Raw genomic sequence first — 21,480 nt, forward strand, 5'->3', positions numbered from 1 at the left:
ATGAGGAGCTGACACGAAAGAGGAGTTGAGGCCTGGGGCAGATCAGCATGATCTTATTGAATGGTGGGGCAGGCTTGAGGGGCCGAATGGTGTACTTCTATTTTTAATGTTCTTATGATCCCGGGTATGGAGGGATTTTTTTATGAAAAGTTGAGTAGGTTGGGCTTGTACTCATTGGAGTTTAGAAGAATGAGAGGCGATCTTATTGAAACATAAGATTCTTAGGGGGCTTGACAGGATAGATGGTGAGAGATTGTTTCCCCTTGTGGGAGAGCCTAGGATCAGACGGCATAATTCCAGAGCAAGGGGCCGCCCAATTAAGACAGATGAGAAGGAATTTCTTCTGAGGGTAGTGAAGCTGTGGAATTCTTTACCGCCGAGGGCTGTTGAGAGCTGAGTCGTTAAGTATATTCAAGACTCCGATTTTTAATCAGCAAGGGAATCAAGGGTTATGGGGGAAAGGCAGGAAAGCAGAGTTGAAGATTATCAGATCAGCCATGATCTCATTGAATGGCGGAGCAGACTCGATGGGCTGAATGGCCTACTTCTTCTGAACCTTACAGTTTTATCAAGTCTGTTCACCCATCACCCCTGTTCTCGGGCTGAGAATTTAAAAGTATTGTTGAACGGAGCAGACTGCACAGCAGATGTACTACCAAAAGTTACAATTAGCAGCACATGTCATTCTGGCCGAAGGGGGTGTTGATTGGCACTTAAAAACTTGCTGATTAAAACTGGAGTGTAAGCAACTAGAGAAATAAATAGAGAAATTGCACAGTAGGACAAAATGGTGATTTGTTTCGGGACCTTGTATCACGACAAATAATTTAACCTAATATCTGCACTTGTCTCAAAAGTCCAAAAGATCTGAAGTTATATTCTTTATTTCCTCCTTGAGTACGTGGTGTGCAATGCAACAGTTAGTTGGGGGGGGGTAGGAGTCCAGAGAAAGGCATATAGAAGAGTAGAACAGATCAAAGGGAGGATTGCATTAATATCGCCTTTCACCACCTTAAGATGTCCCAAAGCACTGCAGCCGATGAGGTAATTTCAAAGTGCATTCACTATTGTAATGCTTGGCAACTAGTTTGTGCACACCTGCTCCCATAAATAGCAAGGTGATAATGACCAGATAATCTATTTCTGTGATGTTGATTGAGGGATAAATATTGGCCAGGGCACCAGGGATAAATCCCCTGCTCTTCATCAAAATAGTTCTGTTTGATTTTTGTGTCCACTTGAGATGGCAGAGGGACCTCAGTCTAATGCCTCATCCGAAACTTTGCACCTCTGACTGCAGCATTTCCTCAGATCTGCACTGGATTGTCAGCCTAGATTTTTGTGCTCGGAAATACTGGAATGAGACTTGAGCCCACAACCTTTGACTCAGGCATGAGTGCTACCCTCTGAGCCATGACTAACACAGTAATCGTCAGTCCTGTCCCTTTCAGAGTAGGTTTCATCTCATCAGAGACTCGATCTGTTATGGCAACTGCCTTTTTGGTGGGGACATGTGCTCAAAATAAATTTAAATGAGAAAGTCCAACTGTAGCAGTATGCAAGAAATACTAAAAGACTCACCATAAACTGTTTTTGAAAAGATAAGAGCTGTAACAGCTGGATTGTGCTTTTGTGATTATAATTCCAAACTTTTATCCTGTTTGGTTGTTTTAGAAATTGCTTTCAGCAATTAAAGAGAAGAACTCATCCCATCTTGACCTGAATCTATCTTCATACAGCAATTTGAAAAGGAAAATGCTGCTTTTTGCAGAAAGCTTAATTGACAACTCGGAGCCATTTCTTCTTCTCGTATGTATTCTGATTTATTTCCTTTTTCATACTGTATTTCAAGTGGACTTGTTCTACAATTGTCAATTCACAATGTTTATAGTTTTGTTCATTCAGCTTGTTTTGATACAAAAGGGCAGGAACCTTTTTCTAACAGAGCTGTAAAATATGCAGAACTTTGCTCTTGGACTGATATTTGCTTGCAAAGCACAAATTACAAAACAACAAATTACAAATACACGTGTTAAGTAGATTCAGGAGGAAGATTTCACAAAACTAAGCAAGAGAATTAAATGTTGGAAATTTGTCCTTTGCTTTCAGAGTGCAAAACACTTCACTTCAAGATCTGTAGCAGAAATGCAAGATGAGGAACTGAGAATGGACTGTAATCAAGAGGTGTATCAGGAGAGGCAGGCGTCAGATTGTAATAAATGCTCATCAGATCCAATGGATAAATGTCGTATATGTTCTAATAGGTGGTTGAAACTTCTTAATCAACTTCAGCTACATTTCATAATTGCTAAATGTGTAAATGTTATTTAAAATTCTCTAGCCTGTCCCAAATACTAATTTGACAAAATTGTTTTGAGTCAGTTTCAAGTTACGACACCTTAGTAAATAATAATTACAACTTATTCACTTTGTTTCCAACAAAAATCTTAAAGGGAAAATTAACTTGTCCACCTCTTGCTGTCAGGGTTTTCCTTATCTGTTCTGCATTCAAATGTGTTGGAATTACATTTCAAGAAGTATAGATATGACTTCCTAACTTAGGATAAGTAAAACAGCTAATATTGGATGTAGAGATACTTTTAATTCACCTGCATTGCAGTTTCAAATCACAAGTGTTTGTCTTTTAAAATCCATTAATGTCGATACAAAAAAGCCTATTAACTTTTTTGAAATGACCCTTTATTTTCTTCTCTGGATGAGCATTACTTTGGCAAATCGCATTTATAATCCATCACAAATTGACCTCGAAGGTTTGGTGTGTCTTCTCCTTGAACTGTTGCAGCCCTTGTGATGGTGCTCCTACAATTGTGTTAAGTCAGAAATTCACCTAGCAATGATGAAGGTCAAGGGGTGTCCAAGTCAGGTTGATATTTGACTTGAAAGGGAACTTGGAGGTGGTCTGAATAAAACATAAGCTTAAAAATATTTATTACAAAAGAGAACTCATTTTCACATTTAATATAAAATATTTCAACCTCCTCAAGCAATCATTGCATTTCCTTACAAAATAAATCAGTCTTTGCTTCAATAATGTTTGGTGTAGAAACCTGTGTTCTAACTACCCTCCCAAGAATTCTGAAGTTTTCCTTTAAATCTTTTTGTAATGATTTTATATTTGTGCCCTCTCGTTATCCTGTTAACCAACTAATGGAAATGGTCTACTTACCTTATCATAACTTTTGTAAACTTAGATATCTATGAGGTCACCCATAGACTTCCATATACATAATATGTATCCTCAATATGATCTTTACCGGAGAGCACATTGATTAAATAATTACGAATGTTTGTGAAGCGGTTTACAGCTTCAAGATTGGTAGGGAGAGTGAAATGGTGCAGGGACTGCCTCGCCTTTTTCTGTTGGTGGTGTTTGGTTAATTTCATCCTGTCCAGAAGGGAACCAATGGTGGCATCCTCTTTTAATTTGGCATCAACCCACTCCCTCCTTGGCTGAGTGTGTTATGGGGCTTGTGAAAGGGCACTTGTTCTAAATTTAGAATATGCAATATTAAAATATGTTTAGGAGAGTAAAAGTATTGGAAGGATGGGCAGATGGGTCTTTCCTCATTGCTGACTCTTTATTTACCTACAGTGATAATTAAAGTTTTCTGCAGATGGCAGAGATGATAGAAATAATTAAACAGAAAGCAGTGCAATTGAGAGATGGATCAAAAGTTAAACCTGCCTGTCTTAATTTGCAACTTGGAAAGGGTTGGTATGGTGTGTCATTTAATTGCACCCTGATGAGCGTTAAATGTTTTTAATTGAATAGAACTCAAAACTCCCATGCTGTTTAAAGTACCTTTCCTTTATTTAAAAAATAGCTTGTGTCTTCTCTTATTTTTTCCATGAGGTGTTTGTTTTGTACCATGCAGTTTTACGCAAAAGTAGTATGCTTTTTTTTTTACAAGTCCTATTTTTCAGGCTTGGAATTTTTGTAGAGGCAGAACTTCAATCAGCCTGACCATCCAAATCAGCTGTGGCATTGTTGTGATGTATATTTGTATTGACAAATCAAATCAGGCAGGCTGTGCCACACAGTGATAAGGAAATGGATTTGTAATCCGTTTCTGATCACAATTTTGTTATGTGGAAGGAAGAGTACTGTGTACAGTTTTGGTTTCCTTAGTTGAGAAAGGATATAATAACATGAGAAGCAGTTCAGAGAAGGTTAACTTGACTGATTCCTGGGATGAGGGGGTTATCTTGAGATCTAAGGTTGGGCCTGTATCCTTTGGAGCTCAAAAAAATGAGAGGTGATCTTATTGCAACATGAGATCCTGAGGGGAATTGACTTGGCTGATGCTGAGAGGATGTTTCCGCTTGTGGGAGGGACAAGAACTAGGGACAGTTTAAAAATAAGAGGCCCCCCGTGTTTTTTTTTTGTGAAAGAACTCCGATGGAGTGAAAGTTCCTATGTTTAAACTGATGCACTGATAAATGGTAGGATGTTCACAACACAGAAAGCCATTTGGCTCATCGTGTCCATATCAGCTCTCTGCGAGAGCAACTCACCTAGTCTCTACCCTATCTTTTCCAGTAGCCCTGAAATTTGTTTCCCTTTAGATGTTTATCGAATTCCCTTTTGAAAAAATTTTTGAAAATTTAAGATGGAGATGAGGAGAAATGTTTTCCAAGTGTCATTGGCCTGTGGAATTCTCTTCCCCAGAGAGCAGTGGAGGCAGGTTCATTGAATATTTTTCAGGTTGAATTAGATTGATTCTTGATTGACAAAGGAGTCAAAGGGTAGTGGGGTAGACAGGAAGTAGAGTTGAGGCCACAGTCAGATCAGTCATGACTTTATCAAATGGTGGAGCATGCTCGAGGGGCCAAATGGCCTACACCTGCTCCTACTCCATATGTTTGTAAGAGAAGGGAAATAAGATGGAAATACACCCCAGGACAACTTTGATCGCCAATATGTTCAAGATTGAAGTGTAATCAATCCTTGAAAGCCGATATGCATTGTGCAAAGAAATTCTGGAGAAGCAAGACATTTACTTCAGGTACACTTGTAATAACTTGCTTGCTAATATGATTGAATCATGAGAAGATGCCAGAGTATTCTAGCTTAATTATTACTTTAAAAAAATTTTAGATTTTTCCTCCCAACTTGCAACCCGAAAGTGGCTTTCCATTCCTTGTGCGTGAGACAAGACATTCAATGCTGGTGGGTTATTTGACTGGAAAGGAATACTTTAACCAAGTTAAGTCCATGTGCTCACATGAGCACTTCTTGGTAAGGGTCACTGGATAGAATTCAAGAGCTGAAATCTTGGCTGATTAATTCCCCCTTCCCCTCCTGTGTTTTTTTTTGGTGGGTGGAAGAGAAAATGTGTTCTTCATGTTGAAATCATTAAATCCAGAGAAACGAAATGATCCTCTAATCACCGTTTTTTTTACTCTTTCTAGAGTGGAAGCTCAGCCTGGCCTTCTTAGTAGCTTTGTAGCCCTACAAACCGCATTCTGCATTCTCCATAAATTAAAAGTGGATCCATTGACATCTTTTAAAGAGATAGATGTTTTGGATTTTGAATTGCTTGGAAACAGCAAATCACAACAAATGACAAGATACAAGAAGCAGAAGGCCGAGGCAAATGCTATTCAACAGTCTGATGAGCCAGCTGCAAAATGCATACAGGCTGCTTCTCGGTTTATTATAGATCCAGACAGTCAGGATGAGAGAGAGCATCCTGATACTGTAGCCAAGTCTGAAAGCGCTCAGGAATTTCAACAAAATAGAGTGAAACCCATACAGTCACGGAAAAGAGATGGCCCTTTGAAAGAAATTCCACACAAAGAGTTGCAACACGTCAAGAGGTAAGCATTGTTCAATTATATAGCCTCTAAGTTCATGTATGTTTTCCAAGAAAATACATTTAATTGTGGGAACACAATTAAGGTTAAGTAGGTTATATTTGTTATAATAATAATTATATAATATAAAAATAAAATATAAAAAATAATATATATAATATAATAAATAATATATAATATAATAAATATATAATAATAATAATAGGTTATATAATTATATATTGCAATACTTGAGTGCAAGTTGAATTGAGGTGTTTTTTTGTTCCTGCTCTCATTCTCCCCTCCAGGAGATACTGGCTTTTGCTGGAATGGATTTCTATAGAAATATAGATTTCATAAGCCATCTGGTATCTAGTTTTAAATGTCAATTTTTCAGTTATCAACTTGGACTGAGTTTCTGGATTATTTGACTGTGGAGGGCATCATTGATTTTTTTTTCTCTCTTCTCTCCTCCACATCCCATTTACATGTGTGAACTCCACCAGGGGGCTGTCTAGGTAACACCAGGGAGTGGAAGTCCAGTTGATTATATACTTCTCTTCCCTACTTCTTGCCAGTTGTGGCACTTTATCCCAGGAGCCATAAATTTTCTATGATATCACAGAATTGCAGAATTTTAACGGCGCAGAAGGAGGCCATTCAGCTCATCTTGTCTGCATCAGCTCTCCAAATGAGCATTTTGACCTAGTGTCATTGCCCTGTCATTTCCCCATACTCCTGCACATTGTTTCAATTCAAATAATCATCTAATGCCCTCTTGAATGCCTCGATTGAACCTGCCTCCACCATACTTCCAGGCAGTGCATTGCAGACCCGAACTACTCATTGTGTGCAAAAGTTTTTTCTCACATCACATTTGTTTCTTTTGCAAATCACTTTAAATCTGTGCCCTCTCGTTCTTGATCCCTTTAGGAGTGGGAACAGCTTCTCCCTATCTACTCTGTCCAGCCTTCATGATTTTGAACATCTCTATCAAATCTCCTCTCAGCTGCCTTCTTTCCCAAGGAGAACAGTCCCAGTCTGTCCAATCTATCTTTGTAACTGAAGTTTCTCATCCCTGGGACCGTTCTTGTAAACCTCTTCTGCACTCTCTCCAGTGTGTTCACATCCTTCCTATAATGTGGCGCCCAGAACTGTACACAATACTCCAGCTGAGGTCTAATGCGTGTCTTATTCAGCATAACCTCGCTGCTCTTGTACTCTATGCCCTAATAATAAAGGCCAGGCTACTATATGCTTTATTAACTGCCCTCTTCAACCGTCCTGCCGCCTTCAATGATCTATGCACATATATACCCAGGTCTTTCTGCTCCTGCATCCCCATCAAAATTTCACCCCTTCCATTTTATATTGTCTGTCCATGTTCTTCCTACCAAAATGCATCACCTCACACTTCTCTGCATGAACTTCATCTGCCACCTATCTGCCCACTCCACCAACTTGTCTATGTCCTCTTGAAGTTCCACACTGTCCTCACAGTTCACAACACTCCCAAGCTTTGTATCATCTGCAAACTTTGAAATTGTTCCCTACACACCCAGATCTAGATCAGTAATATATATCAGGAAAAGCAGAATTATATAGTCAGTCACTGTCCCAGACTTGTCTGGAAATTGTACAATAGCCCAAGCTCTACTTTGTGGGGCACCCGATTGGCATTATAAACAGTAATTCAACTGACCATTTCAATCAAGAGTGATATTTAACCAATGCCATCTGAACCTGAATAGTGGTTACAGTTGTAACCTTGCTGTGAGAAGTGCTTCTATATTTTTTGAAAAAATATTGGACAGTGATTTTGTTTTGATAATCAGATGAGGTGGTCATTTGTACTTGTTTTCCCATTCACATTGATAAGTACATCTGACAATAACACTTGGATGCCAACCATTATGGTAGAACACTTAATTTGCAAAATACCCATGTAGGTTCTTCTACTAGAATATTAATAAAAGATTTATCACAGCAGGACTTTTCTGTCTGTGACTTTTGTGGCAATGCTCCACAAAAGGAGTTATCTCAGTCTCCAGTTATGAGTAGTAAGTCGAGGAGCATGCTTGGGTATCACAATAGTTATTGCAGTATTGCTTTAAATTTCATCTGCCTTTTATGGTATTAGTCTCATTTTAGAAAAAGTAATACATTACCATTATACAATGGTAACATAAATCCATTTTAGGAAAATGACTGAAACAGATATCAGGTCTGACAAATAGTGGTTAAAATAATCTTTGACATTTGCTACATGGTGGAAAGATCCAGTTTTCCAGGCCATTTTTCAATAGACAACAAAATTGTTATTTGTAATGTATGGTGTCTAATTATTTTAAATTACCAATTAGGCGTAACTGCTTGAATGATCCTGGAGTCATTGAGGACAAGGAAAAGTGGAGTGATGAAGAATTTCTTTTTGATGTACCCCAAGACATTACCATCCGTGAGTAAAATAGTACAGCATCCAAAGCATGTAAATTGATTAGCGCAACTTTTCACAAAATCTCAGCTGGATAACTAGATAACTAACTTCACTATCTGTTTTTAATAAACAGTTTTGTTCCCTGGATGTGGATAATATTGGTAGGGCTGTGTTTATGTGTGTGGTTGTGGTGGGCTTTCTCTTTGAACTGCTGGAGGTCTTATTGGTAATGGTTTTAGATAGGGAATTCCAGGATTATGACCCTGTGACAATGCAAGGATAGCAGATACACGTCCAAGTCAAGAAGGTGTGTGACTTGGAGAACTGGGCCTTGTCTGGGATGAAGAGGCATTGAGGAGTCATAAGATGAAGTGCTAGTTCCAGAGTAGCCAGCCTTTTCCCTGATCTTGCAATCAGGGTGGTGTTATAGCTGATCCAATTAGTATCTGGTAATGATGAAACCTAGGATGTTGAAATAGTACATTTGGCATGGTGGTGCTAATAAAGGATAGGGAAGTGGTTTGGGTCGTCTTCTGTTGGAGGACCAGGTACTTGTATGGTCTGAATGTTATCTGCGTTCGTCATCCTGAGCCTTGATTTTGTCTGTATCCTACTGGGTGCTGGCTTAGAATAGTTCATTATTGTAGGATTTGCAATATTGATGAGCAGCCTCACATCTGAACTTAGAGGTGGGTCATTGGCGAAACAGCTGAAGCTAAAGCTAATCTAGGACTAATAACATAAAAGAAAATTGAGGGATCACAGAAAATAAAGAGGGCAAGCTAAAATGATTAGCAAGGTTAATGAGGGAATGAAGAAAGATTGGCAAGTAGCATGACAGGAAATAATGAATTTTATAAACACCAGAAGTAGAAGAACAGATAAATGAAGGATAGGGGTGAATAGAGCTGAGAAAGGAAACTGGAGGAGGATGATGGAATGACAAAAGTAATAAATGAGTTCATTGCCATTGATTTGGTAAATGGGCCAATTTGATAAGTAAGTAATGATGAAAAGATTGGAACTCCAAAAGTGGAAAAGACCATGGTGGCAGGTATTCTGGAAAGCAATTTATAAATGTAGCAAGTCGGTACTGTTAGGAGTCCCAATTTACCTCATTCCCGAGCAGAGGCTGGGCACTACAAGTCCCAACATGCCCAGGGAGTTTCCACACATGCATGGATTGGGAGTGGGCTGCGATCTTCAGGCCAGGGACAATTGTGCCTGTGGAGAGGGGGTGGTGGGGGCCAGAGAAAATGGCGCAAAAACCCGATCGGGGACTCCGGAGTGGGGTGCCATGACAGAGGAGCCCTGGGAGAGGGAGAAGTCCCAGAGAGGGAACCCAGGGAGAGGGGACAGGGAGAGGTCCCAAAGAGGGAGAGAGAAAGAGAACCTGGGTAGGAACCATTGGAAGGAGGAGACCACCAATGGGAACCACTGTGAAGAGAAACCAGTAGGGAGAGGGGCAAAGAGGCTCCAAGCAATGAAAGTGGTGCTGTTAGCAGATTTCAAATAGCAAGGGCTCAGGAGAAACCCTGCAGTGAAAAGTTGGTGACTCCATGCTGCCACCTGCTGGGCAAAGATAACCCTTTGGAGCAGTGGTGTTCTGCTCAGTGTGGCCGAAGAGGTGAAATTGTGCTTGAGTTGCTGCTGGAATGCAGAATTGGGAATCCGGGCAACGTAATCTTGGGAGACAAGATGGAAACCTTGGGGGGTGAGCAGTTGTTGAGGCATTCTGACTCTGAGCAACTTTAAGGATTTTTGAATTCAGAGGCTAGATCTTTTGAAAAGGAAGAGTGAAGACTTTACAATTCCTCATAAGGGCGACAGAGTTTTAAGGAGATTGTGTGACTAAGTGGGTACTGATGTCTGGGTAGATTGCTGAGAAATCTGTGGGATCTGCCCTGGTTGCATCTGCCATTTATTATGCAGTGTGGTGTGTTCGACCATGGGTTGTCTATTAATTCACAAGTATCTCATCTAAATTCTGAATGTTAGAGTACAAGATAGATATTGTAAATTGTTTTATTTTTCTGACTTTGTATAGTAAAGTTTATTTTGTTTGTTCAGAAACCATAGAATCTTGTGGCTTTATTCTCTTAGCAAAAACTGGGATCCCAAACTTTGCTTTAAACAAAAAGTTACTGGTTCCTAAGTGGATTGTACTGAAAATTTAGGGGTCTGGTCCAGGATCATCATCATACCAACATGATTTTTCACACAGATCTCTTTGCCTTGTATTGGCCTTGAAATTTGTTGGACTACTTACCTTGTGTGATCCATTAAAATAATGTACTGCATTGACACAGATCTGAGTCAAAAAAAGGAGAATTGTTTGAGCATAGGAGTTTCCTTGCAGGACAGGTTGAGATGTTTCAAAATGGAGTCATTGTGCTGCACCATTGGCAGGAGAATATTACAGGGTGGCAAGTTTATATAGGAAGCTTCCATTATGAATATAGTGGCAGGAATTAATAATAGAATAAGTTAGAAGGATATGTGCACAAGTAAAATTTTTACTCTCCATAAAGTAACAGGTAACACTGAGATTCACTCTTCGAACAAATTATGGCCCAATGTATTAATTGCAAAATTCTTTATGGTCACTGTTTCATCTATCTTATTTTCTTATACAGGAAATGGAAGAACTTCACCGACAGAAAGTAATTTTTCATTCTCATCTAAACGACAGGTAAGTTCCTTAACCTTGAAATTTGTACACTTTGGTATGATATCGTGTACATTGAAATTAACAATTTATCCACAATTTGATTTTTAAAAGTTTGTTGTATCATTCCAAATTTTCTGAAGATGGATTAGAAAGGAGTCTTTAGACTATTTATTTGATTCTCTGATTCTACCAGGAGAATATTTAATCATAGAATGGCTATAGCAAATTGTGCCCTTGCCAGTTCTCTGTAAGAGCTACTTGGCTCGACCCACGTCCCTGCCTTTTCCCCATAGCCATGCAAATTTTTCCTCTTCAGACAATTATCTAATTCCCTTTTGAAAGCCATGATTGAATATGCCTCCATCCATCTCACACTCAGGCAGTGCATCCCAGGTCTTAATCACTTGCTGCGTTAATAAAAAAAAAACAGTTTCTCCTTATGTCGCCTCTGATTTTGTTACCACATGCCTTGAATTGAGGTCCTCTGGTTCTCAACCTTCTGCCGGTGGGAGCAGTTTCTCCCTATCTTCTCTGTCTCGATCCCTCATGTTTATGAACACTTGTGTCAAATCTTCTCTCAACCTTCTCTTCTCTAAAGAGAACAACTCCATCTTCACCAGTCTATCCTTGTAACTGAAGGCTCTCATCCTCTGAGTTATTCTCGTGACCTTTTTTTTTCTTTACCCTCTCCGGTGCTTTCACATTCTTCCAGAAATGTGGTGCCCAGAATTGGTTACAATACTCCAGTTGAGGTTAAACCAATGTTTTATAAAGATTCACCTTAACTTCCTTGTTTTTGTACTGTATGCCTCTATTTATAAAGCCCTGAATCCCATTTACTTTAATAACCTGTTATGACCGATGCAGTTGGTAAAGTGGAATTATTTAAAAATCCTAGAGGGAAACTTTAAACAACTGTTATAACCTATAATTTTAAGTGTTATGTTTGAGGTGCGACTCTAAATTCAGGAATCAGACCATCAGTTCTTGAGGCTTTACATTAAACTAATTGAAACATTTCATTAATTTACACAGGTTAAAATATATACACATGGCTACAAATCAATACTGTCATAACTTTTAATAAATTCTCAAACTAATCTCCATTAAGGCAACAGCAACCCATAGACTTAACCGAACACCAGGCAAAGCATTTTCACCTTACGAATTCAAAATGAGGCTCTTTTCACTGTGGAGCCAGTTGGAGGCTTGCAGCTGCCTTTTGATCTTATATTACCTCTGCCTGCACACCCAAAAACTACTGAAGTTATACCTACCACGACTGATTGAATTCAAATTCTCATTGTCTTACCAGTCTCTTTGAACTTCACCTTTTAGCAATGAAACCCCTTTCATTTTACCAGTTTTATTAATAATGTAAACATATTGCTTGGTAGCTGTTAGAAAGGTGTAAATTTTCACCCCACTTGAATGCTGTATTCAAAATATGCAAATGCACGCTATCTCTCTTACATATCAAAACTAGTACGTATCATAGCACCCAGACTAGCTGGCTTTAATCCAATTAAGACATACCTGCAGACTAAACCTCTATTTTAAAAGAAAAATATTTTCCAAAATATTATATACATTTAATAACTTCATGACAAACCACATTTTCAGTCTGTACTGTTACCTTCAGTGTTTTGCACCTTAGATTGCCTTCCTTTGTTTCTCCTCCCAAAATGTTTCACTTCACACTTCTCTGCATTACATTTCCTCTGATGTGGCTGCCCATTCCACCAATCTGTCTTATGTTCTCCTTGAAGTTGATCTGTCCTCACAGTTCACAATACTTCCAAGTTTTGTATCAGCTGCAAATTTTGAAATTATGCCCTGCATGCCTAAATCTAAGTCAGTATTGTAGATCAAGAAAAGCAGTAATCCTAACACTGATCCTGGGCAACTTTCCACCAGTCCAAAAAAACAACTGTTCATCACTAATCTGTCACTTAACGAACTTTGTACTCATGCTGCCACTGTCCCTTTTATTCTGTTGGTTTTAATTTTACTGACGAGCCTATTATGTAGTACTTTACCAAGCACCTTTTGGAATCCACACCACACCACACCAACTGCATGACCCTCATCAGCCTTCTCTGTAACTTGGTTGAAAAACGCAATCAAGTTAGTTAAACATGATTCACCCATAACAGGTCCATGCTGGCTTAATTAATCCGCATTTGGCCCAGTGACTGCTAATTTGGTTTGGAAGTATCATTTCTAAAAACGTTCCCACCACCAAGGTTAAACTGACTGGCCTATAGTTGCTAGGTTTATCCTTGCATTAAATATTAGTCCCTTGTTCAAAACTGTGTAATTCTCCAGTCCTCTGACACTATCCCAATATATCAGAAGGTTTGGAAGATTATGGCCAGTGCCTGCACAATTTCTGCCCTTACTTTGTTCAGTATTCTCAGATGCATCTCATCTAATCCTGTTGATTTATAAACTTTTAAGTACAGCCAGTCTTTCCAATACGTGCACTTGAACAATTTTGAACTCATCCAGTATCTCCACTACTACCTCTTTCACCATGACTTTGGCAGCATCTTCCTTGATAAAAACATATGCAAAGTACTCATTTACTATCTCAGCTATGCCCTCCGCCTCCATGCATAAATCCCCTTTTTGGTCCCTAATCGACCGTACTCCTAATCTCTCTTTGCTTCTCTTATTTCCTTTTTCACTTTCTCCCTGAAATTTCTGTATTCAGCCTGGTTCTCACTTGTATTATTCTCCTGACATCTGTCATGTGCACCTTTTTTCTGCTTCATCTCATTCGCTATCTTTTTCATTATCCAGGAAGCTCTGGCTTTATTTGACCTAACTTTTTGTCCCTCCTGGGAATGTACCTCTACTGAATCCAAATTATCTCTTCTTTAAAGGCAGGCCATCGTTCAATTATAGTTTTGCCTGTCAACCTTTGATTCCAGTTTACCTGGGCCAGATGCATTCTCCCAGCATTGAAATTGACCCTCCCCCAATTTAATTATTTTTGCTCTGGATTGCTCTTTGTCCTGTTCCATAGTATCATAAGGTTTAGGTTAGCTATGATCACTGTCCCCTAAATATTTCCCTGCTGACAATTGATCTACTGTCACACCACATTATCTAGAACCAGATCCAGCAATGCCACCTTCCTCATTAGACTAGAAACATTCTGATGTATAAAGTTCTCCTGAAGACATTTTAGAAACTCGCCTCACCCGCCCTTGATACTATCTAATATCCCAGTCAATATTAGCCTATATCAAGACAATTGAAGTCTTCCATTGTAACTGGTATATAGTTTTTGCACATTTCTGTAATTTTCTTGCAAATTTGTCCCTCTACATCTTTCTCACAAGTTGACTAACTATAGAATGGACACAGGAGTGTAATGGCACATCAGTTGTTTCTTAGCTGTAACCAAGAAGATTCTGTCCTTGAACCCTCTGGGACACCCTCTGTCAAGCAATGTAATACTATCCTTAATTTACCATCCTTACTTACTTTCTTTCCTTCCGTATCTTTCTTGATCACCTTACACCCAGAAATGTTTAGTACCCAGTCATGCCATTTTTTTTTAAGCCAGGTCCGCAACATCACCACAATCTATACTCCCATCTGGTTACCTGTGCCCATCGCTCACCAACTTTATTTGCTACACCCTGTATATTCACATATATGTGTACTGAAAACCTACTTTAGACCTTTATTGTATTCCTTCTTGTTTCAACCTCCATCTGGTTTCTTAGTTGAGTGCTGTCGATCTCTCCGAATTTTTTATGCACCGTGTTTTTCTTTTTTAAGATTAACTTCTGTTTCCCATCTCTCTACAAACTTAGTTTCAATCTCCCCAAAATTGCCCCGGAAGGACATTGGTCCCATTCTGTTTAGGTGCAATCTATCCAGCCTGTACAAGACTACCTCCCCTAGACTCTGTCTTAATGTCCCAGGAATCTAAAGCCATCCTTTCTGCACCATCTCTTCACCAGAGACTCTCCCGTTTCCTCCCGTTTCTGTATTCACTCACGCATGACACCAGGAGTAATACAGAGATTACTATCTTTTACTATTGGCAGTTCACCCTCCCCCTTCAGAGTGCTTTGCAACTGCCGAGGGACATCCTTGATCCCCGAAGCAGGGAGGCAACATACCATCCTGGATTCACACCAAGAAACCTCTGAGTGTTCCTTTAGTAGGGGGTGATGGAGGAGTGGACCAGGGTGTCCCGGAGGGAACGAACCCTACAGAATGCCGCCGGGGGGGGTGAAGGGAAGATGTGTTTGGTGGTGGCATCATGCTGGAGTTGGCGGAAATGGCGGAGGATGATCCTTTGAATGCGGGGGCTGGTGGGGTGATAAGTGAGGACAAGGACCCTATCAAGTTTCTGGGAGGGAGGAGAAGGCGTGAGGGCGGATGCGCGGGAGATGGGCCGGACATGGTTGAGGGCCCTGTCAACGACCGTGGGTGGAAAACCTCGGTTAAGGAAGAAGGAGGACATGTCAGAGGAACTGTTTTTGAAGGTAGCGTCATCAGAACAGATGCGACAGAGGCGAAGGAACTGAGAGAATGGGATGGAGTCCTTACAGGAAGCGGGATGTGAGGAGCTGTAGTTGGACCTCACGCCTTCTTCGTTCCCTCTGGGACACCCTGGTCCACTCCTCCATCACCCCCTAATCCTCAGCCTCCACCTATGGCACCTCCCCATGCCCACACAGAAGATGCAACACCTGCCCCTTCACTTCCTCTCTCCTCACCGTCCAAGGGCCGAAACACTCCTTTCAAGTGAAGCAGCATTTCACTTGCATTTCCCCTAACTTAGTCTACTGCATCCGTTGCTCCCAATGCGGTCTCCTCTACATTGGAGAGACCAAACCCAAACTGGGCGACTGCTTTGCAGAACACCTGCGGTCTGTCCGCAAGAAAGACCCAAACCTCCCTGTCGCTTGCCATTTTAACACTCCACTCTGCTCTCTTGCCCACATGTCTGTTCTTGGCTTGCTGCATTGTCCCAGTGAAGCCCAATGCAAACTGGAGGAACAGCACCTCATCTTCCGGGCTGAATATTGAATTCAACAACTTTAGATCTTAAACTCCCTCCCCCATCCCCACCCCCTTTCCGTTTCTTCCCCCTCCCTTTTGTTTTTTCCAATAATTTATATAGATTTTTCTTTTCCCACCTATTTCCATTATTTTTAAATCTATAACTGTAATACCCTGTCAGTCTTTCCACCCCACCCCCACTAGAGCTGTACCTTGAGTGTCCTGCCATCCATTCTTAATTAGCACATTATCTTAGATAATATCACCACCTTTAACACGTTTTTGTGCCTTTTGTCTGTGACATCTTTTGATTATCTGCTACTATCACTGCTTGCTTGTCCCTACAACCACCCACCCCACAACTTCTCTCTTCTCTCTCTCTCTCTCTCTCTCTCTCTCTCTCTCCTCCCCCCCCCCCCCCCCCCCCCCCCCAACCTTAAACCAGTTTATATTTCACCCCTCTCCTAACTTTACTGAGTTCTGCGGAAGGGTCATGAGGACTCGAAACGTCAACTCTTTTCTTCTCCGCCGATGCTGCCAGACCTGCTGAGTTTTTCCAGGTAATTCTTTTTGTTTTGGATTTCCAGCATCCGCAGTAGTTTTTTGTTTTTATCAATTCATTTACTTGGTTATGAATGCTATGCACATTCAGATATAGAGTCTTTAGTTTTTCTGTCATCTTTGTAAGATCAGTCTTGATTCTTTGTGCATTTCTTCAATTTTTCCTCTGTCCTGCCATTCTCAAATCCTCATTTCTCATATCACTATTTTCCTCTCTTACCTTGTCTCTACTCTTTGATATACCACATCATTCCACATTTGATCCCTTGTACCCACTATTTAGTTTAAATCCCTTTCTAATTCCCTAATTATGCAGTTTGCAAGAACACTGGTTCCAGCGTGGCTCAGGTGTAGACCGTCCCAATGGTACAGCCCCCACTTACCCCAGTACTGGTGCCAGTGCATCAAACCAGAATCCACTTCTCCTTTGGGCCACGTATTCATTTCTCTAATATAATGTACCCTATGCCTATTTGCATGTGGCTCAGGTAATAATCCAGAGATTATAACCTTTTGAGGTTCTGCTTTTCAATTTAGTGCCTAGCTCCTCATACTCTCTTTGCAGAATCTCTTTCCTATTTCTACCTATGTTGGTACCTACATGGACCATGACAATTGGATCCTTCCCCTCCCACTGCAAGGCAGATGACCCGAACCCTGGCACTGGGTAGGCAACACAGCTGTCTGGACTCTCGCTCTTTGCTGCAGAGAACAGTGTCAATCCCCATCACTATACTGTCCCCTCCTACCACCATTCCTTTTTGCTTCCCCAGTTGAATGGCTTCCTGTACAGATGCAGTTGAAGGAACCTTGTTGAGTTCCTGCGCTGCATTTTGTAGATGGTACACACTGCTGCCACTGTGCATTGGTGGTGGAAGGAGTGAATGTTTATTGTGGTGGTTGGGGTGCCAATCAAACAGGCTGTTTTGTCCTGGATGTTGTTGAGCTTTTTGAGTGTTGATGGAGCTGCACTCATCCAGGCAAGTGGAGAGTATTCCATCACACTCCTGACTTGTGCCTTGTAGATAGTGGACAGGCTTTGGGAGTCCATAAGACATAGGAGCAAAAATTAGGCCATTTGGCCCATCGAGTCTGCTCCACCATTCAATCATGGCTGATAAGTTTCTCAACCCCATTCTCCCGCTATCGCCCCGTAACCTTTGATCACCTTACCAATCAAGAACCTATCTATCTAGGTCTTAAATACACTCAATGACCTGGCCTCCACAGCCTTCTGTGGCAATGAATTCCATAGATTCACCACTCTCTGGCTAAAGAAGTTTCTCCTCATCTCTGTTCCCTTTACTCTGAGGCTGTGCCCTCGGGTCCTAATCTCTCCTACTAATGGAAACATCTTCTCCACGTCCACTCTATCCAGGCCTTTCAGTATTCTGTAAGCTTCAATCAGATCCCCCCTCATCCTTCTAAACTCCATCGAGTATAGACCCAGAGTCTTCAAACGCTCCTCATATGTTAAACCTTTCATTCCTGGGATCGTTCTCGTGAACCTCCTCCGGACCCTCTCCAGGGCTAGAACATCCTTCCTGAGGTACGGGGCCCAAAATTGCTCACAATATTCTAAATTTGGTCTGACCAGAGCCTTATAAAGTCTCAGCAGCACATCCCTGCTTTTATATTCTAGTCCTCTCGAAATAAATGCCAAGTCAGGAGGTGAGTTACTCTCTGCAGAATTCCCAGCCTCTGACCTGCTCTTGTAGCCACAGGATTTATATGGCCAGTCCAGTTCAGTTTCTGGTCAATGGTAACCCACCCCCCGCAGGATGTTGATAGTGGGGGATTGACTGATGGTACTGCCATTGAATCTCCAGGGGAGATAGTTAGATTCTCTCTTGTTGGAGATTGCCAATGTTCTTCAGGTAAACAGTGCTCTGTAACTAAGTTGTTATTTTATGATGGTGACGAGATATACTATCAGCAGAATGCAATAGCTGTCAATGAAACTTCAGCTTTTCCCAATTTAGAACACCCTTCAGTAGCTGTGACAGAGAACAGGTTTAATACTTAACAGTTTTAATATTGTACTTATATAGATCATATGTTATTCTTGGCCTCAGATGCAGATAATGACAGGTGGTGTATCAGGAAAAAAACTAGACTTATATGTCACCTTGTCATACCTCCAGATATCACAACGTGCTTTACAGGCGGTTAATGACTTGTGAAATGTGGGACCAGAAGTGGGTGGACGCTGAAGATAGTGGTGCAGCTGGCATGCCAGTTTCATGGCGCCGATGAGTTTTGTCAGGTCAGGAGAAGGCAGGCCTCGAGGACTCTGCCCAATTCACAGATAAGTCCTAATTAAGCTAGTCAAGACCGGGAGAGCCAGTTAAGCAAGAGCTCGTTGTAAGGTCATAGAGGGCTAGCATGACGTTTTTGTGGGGATGCACACTGGGCTAGGGCAGACCAGGTGCCATACTTGTGCACAGGTTGTTGGGACAGTGTTATCTGCATGCCTGGGCAATATAGTGGTACCACACTTCCATGGCTTTCCATGTCTATAAGGGGAGGGGGCAAGGCTTCCAGACACAATTGGGAGTCCATCTGAGCACAAGGAAGACAACAGCTGACAATGGGAGGACGACTCTCTGATTTTAGTCCAGTGGCGATGAAGAGCAACATCCTCCGTAGAAAGGGCAGAGCCCTGGGCGTAAGGGTATTGCTACTGATAAGTCAAGCCTCCTTTCTTGTGTCTCCCTGCACCTGTGCCCAGCTGAGCAGGGCAGTGTGTCCTCCATCCTATGAGGGTGACTGCCCTCAGCTGTTACTGTCTTTCTTGCCACCTGCTCACTCATGACATGTTCATCATCCAGTGCCATCCTAACTAATGGCATGCAAGGACCCACTAATTGGCTGTATCTGCACTGGTGGAGAGCATGCTCGAAAGGTGTGAAGGTGCTTGCTCTGGTGACTCTGCTGGCACTGCTGGTCTTGTTGCACACGCAAGAATCTATCATTCCCTCTGAACTTGAGAGACTCGAGGGGATCATGAGAACTAACCTTGGAGAGTAGAAGCTTCTGCAGTGTCGCATTTTCCCAGTGCACTGAGTCTTCAGCGTGCTGCACTGCACCCCATTCAACTACACATTGCAATATTTATTCACTCCCTCTAATGGGGATACTCCATCTCACCTTTGCTGAAGCTCTTGATCAGCCATCCTGGCAATCTTCATTGCTCTCTTCTCCATGACGATCATGTTGTATAGGTTGGGAATTCCTTTGGTTTGTGCCTTTTCTTGGGCATTATGTGCCCTTTACTTATGCAAATACAAAACAGAAATAGCTACGGCCTCCCCAGCCAGTGCCATTGGCTCATTGATATAAGCTGCATGTATCAGTGCTAGCAGGTCCTCTACAGCATTGTGGCTCTGAGCCTTGCTGAGGTGTCATTATGTATCCGAAGTGCACAGTTCTCCCATATTCAGAAGCAACATGTACCATCAGACTGCTCAGTTGTTTGTTTGCTGGAGGTTGAATGAGAGGCCTGTCATGAGGGTCTGGCATTGCACTCACCTTGCCGGAACGAGTAAGATCATTGAATTTTTTCCAGCACTGGATTTAGTTGCTCCTGACCACTCTTAACCTGCTCACATTCTAAGCCACCTCTTTTTCCATGCCTGTTCTTTAGTCTGCCGATTGTAGTTGAACTTACTTTTCTGAATTGAAATTTGCAATTCTCAGAACCCAGATAAAAAGGGGTTAAAATGTATGGATTTAAAATTAGTGTTTTACTCTCGATGTTGATAAAGACGGTGTGTGTATGAGGCTTCTGGGTCAGAAATCCTTGGGTTTGATTTGTCCTTGCTGAATTAACTGATCCAGCCAGAGTGCCAGTAGAGTTCCATGCCCAAGGAGAAGATTTGCCAGAGTTGTAATTCCTGATTGCTATTCTTCTGCCACCACACATGTGCTTGTGGAGTCCTGGTGAGGTGTGATGCATCCCCCAATCAATTAACCTGCCAACTTACTGTGCCTCTGCTTACCTCAGAAGAATGGCCATTTGAGGGCTTTATTTTGATAAAATATATCCTTTGTATATAAATGTTAGATTGAACTGACTTGCCAAGTATGTTAGCAAAAATCACCTAAAAATCACTAACAATTTTGAAGTAATTCAAAATCAGCCATTTTGAAATAATTGTAATCATGAATCTTTTCCATTAAATCTTAATTTTGTTGGAGTGTGGTGCAATTGGTTAATGAGAAACAGATTTTCAGACCTAGCTGGTCCTAGCATTTAAAGACAGTACTTATCAATATATGTTATTCTGTCACCAAAATGTTTCTAACTTGTACTCTTGTAAATCATATTTTAGAAATGGACAGTTGAAGAAAGTGAATGGATTAAACGGGGTGTACAAAAGTTTGGACCAGGAAATTGGAGGAAGATCCTGAAACACTACCCATTTTGTAATCGCACAAGTGTCATGATTAAAGATCGTTGGAGGACAATGCAAAAGCTTGGAATGACTTAAGACAATAATGACCTTTTTTAAACTTTTTTCATACATGGCACTGATTGCCATGTATGAAATATCAAGCATATATTGGTCATGTACTATCGGAGAGAACTGAATCTTTTTGTATTTTGCATTAGATTGCATTGAAAGCCAAGCCTTTGGAAGCTTGAATGGTCATGTGGAAGGTATGCGTGTAGGTGAACATGCATGCAAGCAGTTTGATCCATGTGCCTGTTCTGTATGAATTTGTACCAATTAAGGAGAAAAGAGACTTTAGCCATTTTTATCCTTTCCAGTGAAATATTTAGTCCTTGACCTTTTGTTTCTGTTAATTTTGTGAACTGTGTTAATTTTAACTTACAATATTCAACATGCAACTGTGCACAGTGTTCTGACATGCTAAGAATAATCATAAACCAATAAAAGTGCAGAATTCCCCCTCTGACCTTTTTGATATTGCTGATGATTTATCTGTAGATGAGCAA

General features: G+C 41.0%; 2 protein-coding genes across 5 annotated transcripts in view; one reads left to right on the forward strand and one right to left on the reverse strand.

Moving 5' to 3' along the window:
* Nucleotides 1-21,440, forward strand: part of terfa (telomeric repeat binding factor a) — a 46,651-nt gene extending 25,211 nt beyond the window's left edge. For all 4 annotated transcript variants that reach the window (XM_078544519.1, XM_078544520.1, XM_078544518.1 and 1 more), the window contains 6 exons: nt 1,675-1,809; nt 2,110-2,264; nt 5,434-5,841; nt 8,181-8,275; nt 10,891-10,946; nt 20,852-21,440. In XM_078544519.1, the coding sequence (XP_078400645.1) occupies nt 1,675-1,809; nt 2,110-2,264; nt 5,434-5,841; nt 8,181-8,275; nt 10,891-10,946; nt 20,852-21,010 (1,008 nt within the window). In that variant the 3' untranslated portion in view covers nt 21,011-21,440. The remainder of the gene's footprint in view (nt 1-1,674; nt 1,810-2,109; nt 2,265-5,433; nt 5,842-8,180; nt 8,276-10,890; nt 10,947-20,851) is intronic.
* The window catches only part of kars1 (lysyl-tRNA synthetase 1), a 531,769-nt gene that overhangs the window by 432,665 nt on the left and 77,624 nt on the right, over nt 1-21,480 (reverse strand). The window lies entirely within an intron of this gene.

This window comes from Cetorhinus maximus, chromosome 6 (genome assembly GCF_964194155.1).
Source record: "Cetorhinus maximus chromosome 6, sCetMax3.hap1.1, whole genome shotgun sequence".
Classification (NCBI taxonomy): Eukaryota; Metazoa; Chordata; class Chondrichthyes; order Lamniformes; family Cetorhinidae; genus Cetorhinus; species Cetorhinus maximus.